The sequence below is a fragment of the Erpetoichthys calabaricus genome, chromosome 1 (assembly GCF_900747795.2).
Source record: "Erpetoichthys calabaricus chromosome 1, fErpCal1.3, whole genome shotgun sequence".
NCBI classification, from domain to species: domain Eukaryota; kingdom Metazoa; phylum Chordata; class Cladistia; order Polypteriformes; family Polypteridae; genus Erpetoichthys; species Erpetoichthys calabaricus.
In genome coordinates this window covers 315,844,935-315,861,585 of record NC_041394.2, presented here as the reverse complement: position 1 = coordinate 315,861,585, position 16,651 = coordinate 315,844,935, and the positions used below count along the sequence as shown (strand labels likewise).

General features: G+C 42.6%; 1 protein-coding gene across 2 annotated transcripts in view; it reads left to right on the top strand.

Moving 5' to 3' along the window:
• Positions 1-16,307, top strand: part of sult4a1 (sulfotransferase family 4A, member 1) — a 79,067-nt gene extending 62,760 nt beyond the window's left edge. Inside the window, exon 8 of one of the 2 annotated variants that reach the window (XR_007935312.1) lies at positions 14,086-14,171. Coding sequence is in view for 1 of the 2 variants with exons in the window: in XM_028817730.2 (XP_028673563.2) it covers positions 14,086-14,198 (113 nt within the window). In the remaining variant the exon portion in view is untranslated. Of the gene's footprint in view, positions 1-14,085 lie in introns of both variants that reach the window. The other variant, XM_028817730.2, reaches the window with a different exon arrangement.
• The last annotated feature ends 344 nt before the right edge of the window (positions 16,308-16,651 follow it).

The following is a 16,651-nucleotide window of genomic DNA, read 5'->3' as shown; positions in this document are numbered from 1 at the left end:
GTCTGAATCAATGGAATGAATGAGATTAGATAGGGTTGTCATAATCTAAAGAGTGATTGATTTATCACTGTTAAGTGTGTAGACCAGGGGTAGGCAACGTCGGTCCTGGAGTGCCACAGTATGTGCAGGTTTTTGTTCCAACCCAGTTCCTTAACGAGAACTCAATTATTGCTGATGAAGCACATATTGCTTAAGTGACATTTTAATGCTTCATTTTAGTGGTCTCGCTTGTTAAGGTTCTCCAACCTTAATTGCTTATTTCAATCTTAAACTGCTGCATTCAGTGTTTTAATTGCTCCTTATTAGCAATAAGATGTAAAACAGGGGTAGGCAATGTCGGTCCTGGTGAGCCGCAGTGGCTACAGGTTTTCATTCAACCCAATTGCTTAATTAGAAACCAATCATTGCCAATCTCAGACCTTATTTAATTTTATGGCTTGTTAGTCTGTGCAATGTAAGGCTTTTATATCGTAGATTTTTTTCCTTTCCAAGGATATCATCCAAATGATTTGAAGCCTAAAACAGACCATTTTCAGTCTGTCACATTTTTCTATTAAGTGTTTTATTAAATCAAACTGTGCATGATGAACACACACAGATGTAATTGGAAAAAAGCTAGCTGGAGAACTGCTGGCTGCTTTGTCTTTTACATCTTATTGCTAATAAGGAGCAATTAAAACACTGAATGCAGCAGTTTAAGATTGAAATAAGCAATTAAGGTTGGAGAACCTTAACAAGCGAGACCACTAAAATGAAGCATTAAAATGTCACTTAAGCAATATGTGCTTCATCAGCAATAATTGAGTTCTCGTTAAGGAACTGGGTTGGAACAAAAACCTGCACATACTGTGGCACTCCAGGACCGACGTTGCCTACCCCTGGTGTAGACCATTGTGCCAGATACTTCTCTCTGCTTCCTGTTTTCTTTATGTGTTTTCACTGGATACCCTATGGGTAGTTTGGTACCTTCCTGTACAAATTAAGACAACTGGTAATTTGAAAGAAAGCCTTACATGCAACAAATCAAATGTGAAAAACAAATAGATCATATATGTACTTTATAATTTGCTGTATCATACCTGCACTACAGAGTATAAACCAACCAGACACATTGAAACAGTGGAGTGATGGATGCTCAGAGAAGATGGTTGTAAAGGCTACAGCTAGATTTTTCATGTTCTGCCTTGTTTGATCTTTCCTTTCTTACAAAATCTCTTCTTACTTAAAGAGGAATGGGCAAGGTCATAACTGACTTTACTTCATGTTCTAAGACTGCATTCACTTGCTATGACAAGTACAGGACATGCAATTTTGACAGCAGGAGATTTCATAAAAGTGCCTTTCCAAGTTGTAGCTCAAATAGGACAATTTTGAGGTTACTTTATTACCCAAATTCATTGAGTTGCAACACTAAAATAACAATCAGCATAGCTGGAAATATCATTTTGCTGTTGTACTGTATTTGCAGAGATGTGGGATCTACCCATATTTTAAAAATACAGCTGATCTTTAATTGTTTTTGGTTTGGCTTGAGCAGCAAATATACACTGAATTCACATCTTCCCCAAAACTCCGACCTGAAACACACATTAGCAGAACAAAGTGAGCAAGTGTAATGTCATGCGTGGTAAGTAAAAATTTCAAGAGAACATGAACATAACTTTAGACAGTGTGACACTTCTGCCTTCCTTTATAATTTCTCCAAATATCATTTTATTACTTTAATTTTCATTACATTTTTTATGATTTTTACTATGTAATTTTGCAAGCTGTAATTGTCAAAATGAAGGAACAGTTGATTGTATGCATGTTTGTGTGTACATGTGCTAATTTCTTTAGATTAGATTACATTAGATTCAACTTTATTGCCAGTTGCAATAAGAGTAGAATGCAGTTTTCCAGCTAACCAGAAGGGCAAATAGTTAATTGTAAGTAATCAGATTAATATAAATTTATACAGCAATGATGGATTGTACAGACAATATTAAGTGAAGAATATATACAGAATGACCAGTGAGAGTTGAGATACAATATGGACAGTGTATACAGTAAGTACAGGATGACATCAGAAGGGCATCTGGTGTAAAATTTTAGCAGATCAATATATGGACAACAATACAGATTTCCACACCAGATCGGTCGAGGGCTGGGTTAATAATGCCCACCACCAGCACTGGTGCTGGTAGCAATTTGGCTAATGTTGGCCGAAGAAGAAGGGGGGCTGTCCGGAGACAGGGGGAAAAGAAGAAGGTAAAGAGAGTTTAACTGAGGATAGCAAATTTGAATGTTGGCAGTAGGACTGGTAAAGGGAGAAAGTTAGCTGATATGATGAAAAGAGGGAAGGTTGATATATTGTGTGTGCCAAATGGAAGGGGAGTAAGGCCAGGTGTATCGGAGGCAGGTTCAAATTGTTCTACCATGGTGTGGATCAGAGGAGAAATGGGGTAGGTGTTATCCTGAAGCAGTGGCGGACCGTGCATTTCAGACCTAGGCCTTCAGTAGTGCTCCGTCTGAATCAACCCGCCCCTCAAAAACTAATTTATGGTTATAAAAACCATCTTAATATACAGAAATACAGTATAAAGAGCCGTTGCATCGCAGATAGATAACTCCTGTAGCCACAATAAATGCCTTTATTGAATAGACAAACCAGGGGTGAACAAGTTCCTTTCTACTGCAGCTACAGCCGCGACACACATAAAAAACATCAATAATAACTCATAAACTTGCAATATTATTTCGGAAAATCGCAACATTTTACTCACCAAAAATTTGGATTATTTGTAAACAAAATCCATCTTCCTCTCTTTCCTCAAAAACAGTTCAATTACTCTGTCGTACAGATTATCCGTGCGCTTCAGTTCCATCACGAAGTCCCTTTCTATCGCCATCGAAGCTAATGCTGAAAGTCGAACCTGCCCTGTCATATTTCTGGCATAAATTTTAATTCGCTTTAGGGCTGAAAATGTCTGCTCGACAGAAGCAGTGGAAACAGGAATGGTCACCGCCAAACATACCAATGTGTACGGCTGCCCCATGCTCTCATTCAGATTTTTCTATTACACCATCCTATCCAATCAACGGGTCTGAATACGGTGACGTTGCCGTACGCCTGCTAAAGGGCCCTAGTGACACCAACTCAAAATCTCATTGGTTGAAGCAACAGTTTAATCGACATTTATTTTGTGTTAGAGGGCCTGCAGAATGGATTGTGAAGGCCTCCTGGCAGATTTCTTTGACTTTGACCCTGCCTGGCAACAAATGATGGCTGAAATGTGATTGGTTAAATGCTTTAATATGAAAAAACATGTCTGGAAGCAGCACAACCATCGGAAAAGCTATGAAAGGAAGCGGACAGACTATTTGGAATTATTTAATAAGTATTCATGGACAAAATATAATTAACATCAGTTTGTGATTCAGATATATTTTTTAGGCCAGGAGAGAAGGCCTTGCAGGCCCTGATGGCCCACCACTGTCCTGAAGTAACAGTAAGAGTTTTTTGGAGGTGAAAAAGTGTTGCACAGAGTGATGATTGTGAAGCTGGAAATTGAAGGTGTGATGATAAATGTTATTAGTTCATGTTAGTGTTGTTAGAAAGAAGATTTCTGGAGTGAGCTGGATGAAGTCGTGGAGAGTGTATCTAAGAGAGAGAGAGTGGTATATGGATTGGATTTCAATGGACATGTTGGTGAAGGGAACAGATGGAATGAGGAGGTGATTGTTAGATATGGTTTCATGGAGAGGAATGAAGAAAATCAGATGATAGTGGATTTTGTGAAATGGATGATCATGGCTGTGAAGAATACGTATTTTAAGAAGAGGGAGAGGAACACAAGGTGACATACTGTACAAGAGTGGAAGATGATGCACACAGGTAGATTATATTCTATGCAGGAGTGTTAGTCTGAAGGAGATTGCAGATTGCAAAGTGATGGCAGGGGAAATCTTTATTAGGCAGCATAGGATGATGTTAGATGTCAAGAAGAGGAGGAGAGTGAGAGCAGAGCCTAGGATCAAATGGTGGAAGTTGAAAAAGAAAGATTATAAGGTGGAGTTCAGGGAGAAGGAAGTCGATAAGACAGGCAATGGGTGGCAGTGAAGAGTTACCAGATAGCTGAGCAACTACAGCAGAAGTGGTAAGGGAAACAGCTAGAAGGATGCTTGGTGTGATATCTGGATAGAGGAAGAGGTTGGCGAAGAAGAAGTGGGATAGTCAGAGAGATACAGAAAGAAAACAGCAGTACAAGGGAATAAAGCATAAGGTAAAGAGAAGGGTGGCAAAGGCTAAAGAAAAGGCATATGTTGAATTGTATGAAAGGTTAGACATTAAGGAGGGAGAAAATGACCTGTACCAATTGGCTAGACAGAGGAACAGAGCTGGGAAAGATGTGAAACAGGTTAGGGTGATCAAGGATAAAGATGGAAATGTATTCACAAGCGAGGAGAGTGTGTTGAGCAGATGGAAAGGGTACTTTGAGGTGCCGATGAATGAAAAGAATGAGAGAGAGTGAAGGTTGGATGATGTGGAGATAGTGAATCAGGAAGTGAAACGGATTAGCAAGGATGAAGTAAGGACAGCTATGAAGAGGATGAAGAATGGGAAGACTGTTGGTCAAGATGACATACCTGTGGAAGTATGGATGTATTTAGGAGAGATGGCAGTGGAATTGTTAACCAGATTTAATGCAATCTTGGAAAGTGGGAGGTTGCCTAAGGAGTGTACTGGTACAGATTTTTAAGAATAAGGGGGGATGTGCAGAACTTTAGTAACTACATAGGAATAAAATCAATCAACCACAGCATGAAGTTATGGGAAAGAGTAGTAGAAGCTAGGTTAAGAAGAAATGTGATTAGTGAGCAGCAGTATGGTTTCATGTCAGGAAAGAGCACTACAGATGCAATGTTTTCTCTGAGGGTGTTGATGGAGAAGTATAGAGAAGGCCAAAAGGAGTTGCACTGTGTCTTTGTGGACCTACAGAAGCATACTACAGAGTGTCCAGAAAGGAGTTGTGAAATTGTATGAGGGAGTGGGGAGTGGCAGAGAAGTATGTAAGAGTGGTACAGGATATGTATGAGGAAAGTGTTACAGGGGTGAGGTCTGTGGTAAGAGTGATGGATGAATTCAAGGTAGAGGTGAGATTGCATCAGGGATCAGCTCTGAGCCCTTTCTTATTTGCAATGGTGATGGACAGGTTGACAGACGAGACTAGACAGGAGTCCCCGTGGACTATGATGTTTTCGGATGATATTGTGATCTGTAGCGAGAATAGGGCCTGGAGAAATGGAGATATGCTGTAGAGAGGAAAGGAATGAAGGTCAGTAGGAAGAAGATGGAATACATGTGCATGAATGAGGGGAAGGTCAGAGGAATGATGAGGATGCAGGGAGTAGAGTTGGTGAAGGCGGATGAGTTTAAATACCTGGGATCAACAGTAAAGAGTAATGGGGAGTGTGGAAGAGAGGTGAAGAAGAGAGTGCAGGCAGGGTGGAGTGGATGGAAAAGAGTGTCAGGAATGATTTGTGACAGACGGGTAACCAGCAAGAGTGAAAGGGAAGGTCTACAGGACAGTAGTGAGATCAGCTATGTTATACGGGTTGGAGGCGATGGCACTGACCAAAGAACAAGAGACAGAGCTGGAGGTAGCAGAGTTAAAGATGTTAAGATTTGCATCGGGTATGACGAGGATGGATTGGATTAGAAACGAGTACGTTAGAGGGTCAGCTCAGGTTGGATGATTGGGAGACAAAGTCAGAGAGGCGAGATTGCGTTGGTTTGGACATGTGCAGAGGAGAGATGCTGAGTATATTGGGAGAAGGATGCTAAGGATAGAGCTGCCAGGGAAGAGGAAAAGAGGAAGGCCTAAGAGGAGGTTTATGGATGTGGTGAGAGAGGACATGCAGGTGATCTGTGTAACAGAGCAAGATGCAGAGGACAGAAAGATATGGAACAAGATGATCTGCTGTGATAACCCCAAACAGGAACAGCCGAAAGAAAAAAAAGAAGAATACAGAAAGTGCAGTATGCATAGATTGAACAAGTACAGTAAATAAGATAAACAGTTCAAATAATAGAAACAATAGCATGCAGACAGTTGCATAGTTGTACAGCAGAGCCCTAGTAGTCCTGAGGTAACAATAGTACAAACATTATAAACATGATAGACCTGAGATTGTTACAGAGTACCCTAGGGTGATTTTAAGGTGATGTGAAAAAGGTGGCCTGGTGCTTGGATTTTGAGCTCAGCAAGTTGACAGCCACAGGGAATAATGTGAATAATAAAGAACTGGCCAAGAGAAGTAAATCTCTGGGTAAATAACAAGAACTCACTGTCTATTGGAAGATACATTTGAACAATGAGAGTGTTGAATACATACTGATCGTATGTACACTATGAAACTCAGAGGAGGAATAGGCAATACTAAAGGTTGAAGGGGATTGAATACAATATGATGGTTGGTACAAGGCAAGATGCAACATAAAAATTTGTGCAATTGATAAAATTTCTATATTAAAAATATTCAATAATTATGATGCATAGAGTGCATCTCAAAGTCATTTGTTCATCTGACTGTGGCCTTGTCATTTTTAAAACATTTTTTAATCCAGGTGCTTGATGATTAACATGTCCTTGTACAAATGGCACTCAATGAAGTACTGCTCCGTTGTTGCTTGCCTTGTTATTTGCTGCTATGCCTGATAATTAGATACTAGCTAAAAATGGGAGGGAGGTGGAGAGAAAAAATTAAGAAATTTCTAGAAACTAGCCTGTAGGTTTATGCAGTTTTAATTTAAGATTATACCAGTCAATAGTATGCCTAAAATATATCTGTATATCCATTTATAACTAAACCTACTATAAAATATAACAAAAGTTAGGAAAAAATAAGTTTTGAGGAAATTTTCCTACATTATGCACACAAAAGAATGGTGCTTAGAAAATTAAATTTGTGTTTAACATTTAAATTAAGCAGTGTCATAGTGTTTAGCATTATGGTCTCATGGATCCAGCATGGTGAGTTCCAATCTCAAATGTGGCTGTTATCTGTGGGTGATTTTCACTGGATACTTTCATTTTCCACCTATGACCCCTAAGATGTGTAGTAGTTTAATTGATGATTACAAGCTGGCGCAGTATGAGTGTGTGCATTGTAAAACAAAAAGCAGACACAGAAAAAGTTTTGGGGCACGTCTGTGACCCTGAATAATGAACATAAGTCAAACATGAATCTGTTTTTACAAAGATAAAGTAGTTTTCTTTTGAGATGGGAGTCCGATAGTGAACGGACCCAAAGATGGCCAAACTGCTGGTCATATGCATTCCAAGCAGGAAGGCGTGAGTCCAGGATGGTGGACAATGGAAGTGACGTCAAAGGTGGAACGGCCATCAATGTTCCGTTCTGCAGAAGGAGGAAAAGAGAAGGCATTAGCGCATAGAGCCAACCCTTGGTTCGGTGGGTAATTACTATTGCTAGAGCCCTTCACCTGCCTCCCAAGCACATGCACATGACAACATGCAGACTGGCCTTGCGATAGATTGGAATCCTCTCCAGGGCAGGTTCCTGCCTTACACTCAATGCTGCAAGAAGTATCAACTCTGAATTGAATTAAATGGACTGTTATGATATGTAATACATGGCTGGGCTGCACAATGGTTGCCTTACAGTTTCTGTACACTGGGTTTGATCTGTGTGTTTGTCCTTGTGCCTGTTTTGGCTTTTCAAAAGTACTTTGGTTTCCTACCGCATTCCAAAGACTTGCAGGTTTGGTTGTTTGGGGTCTGTAAATTTGACTGGTATTTGTGAATGTGGATCGTTATGTTAATGTGTCCATTCAGAGTTCTTCTGCCAAATGCTACATCAAGCAGAAGCTATTCAGATTTGAAACTGTGCACAAAATGGGTGAAATTGCATACCAGTATACACCAGCAAAAATTAAAATTGCAACATCAAAACAGTTTGGTGTACCCTCAGTTTGTCATGTGTTGTGATTATAGATGTTCTTACCACGTGGTATAAGTTATGGTGGCGGACTTGCCCTCTTTAGTTTTAGGAGGCCACATTCATTAGAAGCCATATTTCTTCTAAATTTATTTATATTTTCAGCTTACTTGCACTGTGTATGATTTGTAATTTCATATTCTGACAACAACGCACTGGTTTAATATCATCAAGTCATATGATGTATTTATATCCTGCCAATTTATTATATATATCTTTGTCCAAGGCATGTTTTTTTGTAGCAAAACCATACATTTACTTTATTCAAAACATTGTAATCTATTTTTATTATTATTGTTCTGATTTCATCAACATTTATTCTGTTCTAATATCTAATTTCATATATTTTATTGTAATATTAGGTAATAGTTATAAATGTGATCTGCTTTTGCTTGGTTTCATTACAGTTTCTTATAATTCTTTGTTTCACATGCTGGCTGTTCTCTTCTGTGCCCAATGCTGCCAGAATCTGGAATATGGCTCTTCAAACAATGAATCGGAAAATAGTTGTTTCAGAATATGGATGGGCAGGATGATGTAATTCAAGAAATGTACCCAATTTTCTTCAAAGGTTGTTATTGGTTAAATGATAACTTAGAAACATTACCTGTGTTTCATTTGGCTGTTAAACAAATATATATTAAATTGTGATAAGCTGCCCGGACACAGACAGACGGACACCATATTATAGTCCACCACACGTTGATTAAACATTATAAATCCAATAAAGTGCACAAAGCACCAATCACCCTTTCACAAGTCCTGGCCACGATAATGCCTTTCACAGTCTCTGGTCCGCCTCCACTCCTCTCCAACACGCTTCGTCTTCTTCCTCCCGACTCTCGCTCCTGACTGGAGGGAGGCGGCCCCTTTTATGTGCCCCGGATGGGCTCCAGCTGCATCCTCAGGACCTCCGTAGCCACACCCCTGTGTGGTGGAAGCTCCCAAGGAGAAGCCGGAAGTCCACCAGGTGCCCTCAAGTCTCTTCCCCCCAGCACTTCCCGGTGTGGCGGAAGTGCTGAGGGCCAATGTTCCCAAGGCATCGGGGCGCCCCCTCGCGGTGACCACGGGCCCCTACAGGGTTGAGCTTCTAAGCTCCGTACCCGTGGTCCCCAAAGCCACCAGGGAGGACGCCCTCTCGTGTCCTCGAGGAGGCACAAGCCCTCCTCCACTCCTCCTAGGCGTCCCGGCATGGACGCCCGCCAGGCACCACAGCGCCCCATCGCCAGCGAAGACCCGTTGGTTCGAGCGACACACCCCGTTAGGGCGGCTCAACCCCGAAGTGGGTCCTACTCTCTGTCCAGGATCCCATCCGGCACCCTAGAACTCTCTTTTTCGGCACCCCCTCCGAGATCTCCTCGCCCCTCTGCTCAGTGCCGCTCGTGCCTTCGCAGCCTCCGCTGGTTGAGAGGCTGCCCCATTGCCAGCGAAGTGTCGTCTGGCCAGACGGTCCATCTGATGAGGGACGGCTTCCCACGAAGCAGGTCCTACTGCTCGTCCCAGGCCCAATCCTGCAACACACAGAAACACAGGGGCAGAGCCACTGCCTGGACACCCTTCCCTGGTGTCCCTCTGTGCCACGCACTGGCAGCGCTCCCCCCTTTTACAAGGACCCCGGAACTTGCCTGTTCGGAACCTTTTCCGCGGGTTGCGTGTCCCTCTGGCTGACGGGACTGCCTGCTTTTCTCTCCCTTCCAATGGCTCAGGGGAGTGGCTCTTCACAGGACGTGCGCACCCAGCAGCACATCCTTTCCTGTTGGAGGAATCGGCACTCAGCCCTCTATCCCTCCTTTCCCTCTTGGACGCCCTGACGGTTTGAGTCTGCGCATGACAAACATGCAGCCTCGTTCCCGTCTGCGTCCATGCAGAGCGACGGGAGACTGCCGCGGGCTCGGAGCGTTGGGCACTAGGACCCAGGGCACTTGTCAGCCCCTGTCCGCCCTGTTCTCTCACTGTTACTCCCCTCACCACGCGCGCAGCCTGCCCCGCGGCATCCACTGTCGGAGACCTACCGACACAGTCCCGATCACTAATATCACGGTCCCCATCGGTAGAATCTCCCTTTCTTTGTACGGGGGCGGTCTGGCTTACCGTTCCCGCAGCGTCCCTCCGGCTGAAGCCTCCAGCGCCGTGCCGATCCGTCCACTGTCGCAGCGACATCAGGGTCGCGGCCGCCTTCATCTCCAGCCCCTGCAATTGGCCTCGGAGGACGCGTAACACCTGGAATAACGACGCCGCGGGCTGGAGGCATTCCTCCAACTCACACAGCGCCGCGAGCAAAGACAGATTGCCAGTCGGCGGTTGCCTTACCTTTTTTTCAGGCAAATCCGCCGACTGCTCTCTGGGGGTCCTTCCAACCGGCCCCGTCGGGTCCTTTTTCAGCCCGGGATTGACATTCCTTGTGCCCGCCTCCATCCAATTAGCGGCGGACACGTCAGACACACCGCCCAATCCCGAGCCAATCTCTGGGAGCGGCTTCCGGTCCGCGGTCATTTTGGCTCTGTTTCCTTGTCTCCTGATGCGGCGACGTGCCTTCCTGGTTTCCAGCAGCGGTTGCTGCTTATCGAGCTGCAGCGGCTCCTCTCTCGTGGCACTGCTTACTGCCACCTCGGCGCCGTCGACAGCCTGAGGCACGGCTTCCCGTTGCCACTGACGCAGTCCCAGGTAGTCCCTGCCTGCAACAGAAAAGGTAAACTTGCCCCCTCGGGGCCTGTCACCATTGGGCAGGGCACTCACCTCCTGGGACTCGCCTTCTTGTATCAACGTCCTCGCTGCGCTGCCGAACCGGACGTCTTCGGTGACAGTGTGCCTGCTGGAGCCCGCTGCACTCCGGCAACGTCCTTGTTCTTCTCCCCGCACCAGGAGAACATGGCCATTTAAGGAACCGGTAGCGAACCGTGAGGTGAATCGCTCATGCGGGGTTGTGCATGCGTCGCTCCCGCGGCGCGTGTGGGGGTGCCGCTGCTGAGCCGGGCTGCTCACAGAATGTTTGTTAAATACAGGTCCGCACCTTGTACCAGGTGCAGCCTCCTGCCGACTACGCCACTGTGATAAGCTGCCCGGACACAGACAGACGGACACCATATTATAGTCCACCACACGTTTATTAAACATTATAAATCCAATAAAGTGCACAAACCCAGTGCACAAAGCACCAATCACCCTTTCACAAGTCCTGGCCACAATAATGCCTTTCACAGTCTCTGGTCCGCCTCCACTCCTCTCCAACACGCTTCGTCTTCTTCCTCCCGACTCTCGCTCCTGACTGGAGGGAGGCGGCCCCTTTTATGTGCCCCGGATGGGCTCCAGGTGCATCCTCAGGACCTCCGTAGCCACACCCCTGTGTGGCGGAAGCTCCCAAGGAGAAGCCGGAAGTCCACCAGGTGCCCTCAAGTCTCTTCCCCCCAGCACTTCCCGGTGTGGCGGAAGTACTGAGGGCCAATGTTCCTAAGGCATCGGGGCGCCCCCTGGTGGTGACCACGGGCCCCTACAGGGTTGAGCTTCTAAGCTCCGTACCCGTGGTCCCCAAAGCCACCAGGGAGGACGCCCTCTCGTGTCCTGGAGGATGCACAAGCCCTCCTCCACTCCTCCTAGGCGTCCCGGCCGGGCATGGACACCCGCCGGGCACCACAAAATGTAGACAATTAAAAATTCACAAAAACAGAAGAAGTAGGTAACGATTCCAGCAAAAAGAGACTTCTGTAGTGTAGCTGTTTTATTATTTGAACTTGCAAGATTAATATCATTACATATTAACTTTTGGTGAGGTCATGCGATCAAAACGTCACACCACCTAGTATGCACACATCAAAATTAGTACTGGTAATGGAGGTGACAATAAATATTCACCATGTAGTCTCGTATGACTACCCCTAACAAAACATGTTATTTTGGTGATATGTATGACATAGTTTTTTGGCTGCTTATGTACTGTATATGGATAGGTGGAATTATGGATAAGGTGAGGTAATGCCCCCTCCAGCATACATAGTATGTCAATGTCACAGATGGCAGCTGGGAGGAAATGCAAGATTTTTTGTTGTTCTTCAATATAGTACAGGTTAGTATTAGAAAATCATTACTAAATAAATTAACATATACTGTACTAACATTCATCCTGCGGTGGGTTGGCACCCTGCCCAGGATTGTTTCCTGCCTTGTGCCCTGTGTTGGCTGGGATTGGTCCCAGCAGACCCCCGTGACCCTGTGTTCGGATTCAGCGGGTTGGAAAATGGGTGGATGTACTAACATTCATAAGCAGAGTCAGCTTTGAAGGTGGATTTTGGTCTCGTTAACCTTGACCAATAGATTGATTCGTATGGACATGACAGGTGATGTATGGATATCTTTCTTAGTCCGAATGTTTCTTGATATATCCAGATGTTCAGTATAAAGCTAACCTCAGTTCATTCTGCTTAACATGTTTATCATGGGCTCTGGGGATGTCAAACAGAAAGGGATCACCTCTACTCCTTCACCTTATCTCCTGTTTCCTGATTTCTTCTTTCTGTCTTCATGTTTGATCTTTCATTTACACAAAAATGCAAGAGGCTAAATTTTCACGTAATGGTTTGAAATTAAATTGGCTCTTTTCTAAGAGGTATGTAATAGGGTAGTCTATGGTTATGATGAAGTCAAGAGTTTGTAAGATATGCATAAATTGTGAAAGAAAGAAAGAGGGATCCCAAAGTGTCTCAACAGTGACATAAAAAAGGAAATGTGACACTGTGTCACAAAGGGTTTATAGCAGCCATAGGCAGACAAACAAAAAAAAATTGATCCTATCACTAGTCTGAATAAAGGAACTGCATTAAGAAAGCATTCTGAAAAACTACTCAAGGATTTGCTTTACTCCCCTTTCCCAATATTGACAGATGTGAGTACTTAACTAACAATAAACTAGCTCCTGAAATGCAAAACAAAACACAATTGAGCTGATAAAGGGAATCGAAAAATGGACTTAGAACAAAAAACAAACACATGAGCAGAATTTAGTATTGTGCAAAACAAACCAAAGGTAGAACAGCAAAATCTACTAAAATAGTTGGCTTTTGTAAAAAATACTAGAAGAGCCAATGATGTTACCACTTTGCAAAGCCTAGGGCATCTTCTAGTATATGCAAATTTAAAACCAAAGAGATATTTCCAAACCCTTTTGACATCACATGCTCTGTGATGTTACAGCATAGTGACCATCTTGTATTTATGGAATAACGTACCTCCAGCCAAAAACCCAATATGAAAAATTTTAAGAAAACAGTTTACAGCCAAAAACACCGAACCACTAATGCACCCAAATGACTGCATCCTTTTAAAAGTATGATGAAGAGAATAAATTGACTACTGATCACTAAAATGTAGGGTATCTTTCTTATGCTGCTCACTTATTTAAGTTTGAAGTGTAATTGATGGCAGTCTTTTGCCTCTTATTGAAGGATTGTTTCCAAAAAAAACAAGTGACCAAGATTGATCCTAAGCTATAAGAATGTACTGTACATGTCTGCAAAATAACCATTTTAATAATGTAATGCAGCAGTCCTCTACTCTCATAATGTATCTTTAATAATGAAACATAACTGCTGGCTATAGCACATATGAGCCATTCTACATGCCATTTTGATTTGTACTACAGTGGTTTAACCAACTTATAGCACTCTAAACCAGGTTTAAAATTTTCAGAAGTTCCGTCAGTATGCAGTTTATATTTAAATGGATTTCCTCTCAAAGTCAATAGAATTACTCTTATGCTGATTATTTAAATTGTGAGTGTTTCGGTGTGCCCTAGGAAAGATTAGCTGACATCCTGGTCCCATTGCTGCTAAGATAGGCTGTGGCTTCCAATTAACCTGTCATAGGAAAAAGAAAGTGAGAACATGGGTGGGTAATATGCAAAAGCATATCTCTTTTGGTAATAACCCTCTAATCATGGTACACTATGCTTTTCTCTGAGTCAGATTAACCTGTTTCATAAACCTTACCCCTGAAGCACTTCTTCTTTTATAGTTTATCATTAGCCGCTTTGGTACTGCACCTTAAACATCATTTATGAAGGACACCTTCTTTTCTTTTTCTTTTACTATTTAGGACGGGTTGGCTTGTGGAAGGACATCTTCACTGTGTCGATGAATGAGAAGTTTGATGCAATTTACAAACAGAAGATGGGAAAGTCAGACCTTACATTTGATTTTTGTCTGTAAAATTCTACTGCATGCATTTTTGGGCTGTTAATTTTTCATAAGCTTTGTAAACCTACTGGATCTTTTGGCGCCTTTATTATATGTACTGTAAAAGCACCAGGACTTCTGAGTCGAGTTGTTGTTTCATTATACTGTATAATGTTTCAGTTTATATACAAAATATATGTACTGTATGTATATCAGTATGATGCCTCACATCCGTGCCATCTGCAGATTAGTTTCTGCTTAATAAGCTTATGTATTTTATATGTGTCTTTCCTGTGAAGGCGCCTTTTAGATGGTAATGCAGTTTTTCAACTTGTTTTCCGGAAGTGGCCTATGGCCACTTGCCGTAAATTGACCACTGATTTTCACCCATGCCCCCAAAATTGCGGGTGGCAGAAAGAGATGAAAGCTTCCTTTGTTGGTGTAGAAAGGGGTATATCTGGATGGTCCGTGCTCCTCTTTGTAAACCCACCTGAGTGGTTGGCACATGTCAACATGGAGGTGAGAAACTATTATATAATATGAAAGCAGCCTTACCATTTTAGGATGGGTACAGAAATTCTGGGTGTTAGTTGTTCTGAAATTCTGCACCATGCCTTAGGATTACTGTTCATTTTCAGAGGTTTGTATTATACATTTTTTCTATTTGTATCCACTAACCTCTTATCTACAGTATGTGGCAAGATGGTTAACAGCTTATGACTATATGCTGTTTTATTAAAATCTGCTCAACTCCTTCAACATCCCCATCAGTAGTACATTTATGTCACTCCTAAAGCAGAATTGTCTGCAGACAATCTGTCATCATGGACTGTAATGATGTGCTTAATTTTAAATTAGTTGCCAGAAATCACACACTAATAAACAGAGTGAAAAGGAAGATGCATCATGATGGTGATCTTCTTCTTTTTGCCAAAAGTGTAAAACTTTCTGTAGCTGCATTACAAACTTTACAGTTTTACATGTTGCTCAAAATGTGCCAAGATTGGACATTTATACGCAAAAGAAGCTTACTGTACAAGACATGGCGTTTGCATAACAGAGAGGGTTGATATAAAAAACAACCATTTAAGTCATCATCACCATAAGGCCAGTTTATTCATCAGACATTTCGAATCACCCTTTGTGACAATATATATATATATGGGACATTCTAAACTTTTTCATACTAATTTAAACCTAATTGTAGGTGGTATGTGGTTGAAGTGGTCAGCACTGCGGCCTCACTCCTCCAGACTCCTGGGGTCAAACTGAAGTCCAGCCACTGTCTGGGTGTTGTTTTCATATTCTCTTTGTGTCTTTGTGTGTTTTTTTTTTCTGGACACTTTACAGTTTGCCCACATTTCAAAGATAGGAGGGAAACCAAGATTTGGTAACATTGTAGTTTAGGTACTGCAAAAATGCATCTATTACTCATTTACACTTATATAACAAGACCTTAACAAACACTTCTTTGGGTCTTCATGACACTTAAAAAGCATCACTTAATAGGTTACTCATCTCTGTAGAGTGTGGCATCATGACATGGTGGTAAAATGACTTGTTAATTTGAAGGATTCACAGGTCTTATACTAAATATGGAACATCAAGAGCAATGTCTCTCTTTGAAGCCACCTCAGACCACTCCAAAGTGAAGTTTTGCTAGGAAGTCACATTACAGAGATGAACACACACTTTAGGCTTTGGACTTCAAGTCACTTCACCTATCTGTGGTTCAACTGGGAAAAATCCAAAAATGAAATGTAACCAACTGCATGTCTCAAATACTGTAAGTTGCCTTAGATAAATGCATCAGATTAATAATATGTAATTTAATAAATCTTTCATTTTTTAAATGATTGCTTCAGGCTTAGGGGCATGTTATCCAGACCAGTGGTTCTCAACGTTCAGTCCTGGTGGCCCCCTATGGCTGCAGGTTTTTGTCCCAACCTTACTGTTTTAATGTGCTGTAAGTGTAAATCTGACACACTACTGGACTTTTCTAAATGCAAATAAAAGGAAAAAAACACTGACCAACTATTTAAACATTGCGATTAATTAAAAGTAAAAATGACAACTGATTGAGAAATTGGTTGGAACAAAAACCTGCAACCACAGGGTGCCCTGAGGACTGAACATTTAGAACCACTGATGCAAACAATGGGTCTCCCGTAGGCAGTCACCAGGGACCGCCAAACTGTCCAAGTTGTTGCTTGCTCTGAGCGCATCTGTACCAGGCAGGCTGTAACATTGTTCTAACCCATATAGGCCTCCTGTGATCTTTGGGTGTATAATTTGATTTGTCCCATATGGGCTACCATATTTTGACCCATTTGATGCCCATATAGGCTTGCTACCTGAGATATGTTGTATAACAGAATTGTGCATGCCTAGCACACTGCTTGGTACATTTTATAATGGTGTTGTTGTGTCCGTTTAGAACAGAAGACAGGCTTACGAATGCATTAAGATTAGGTAAGTATGACGCT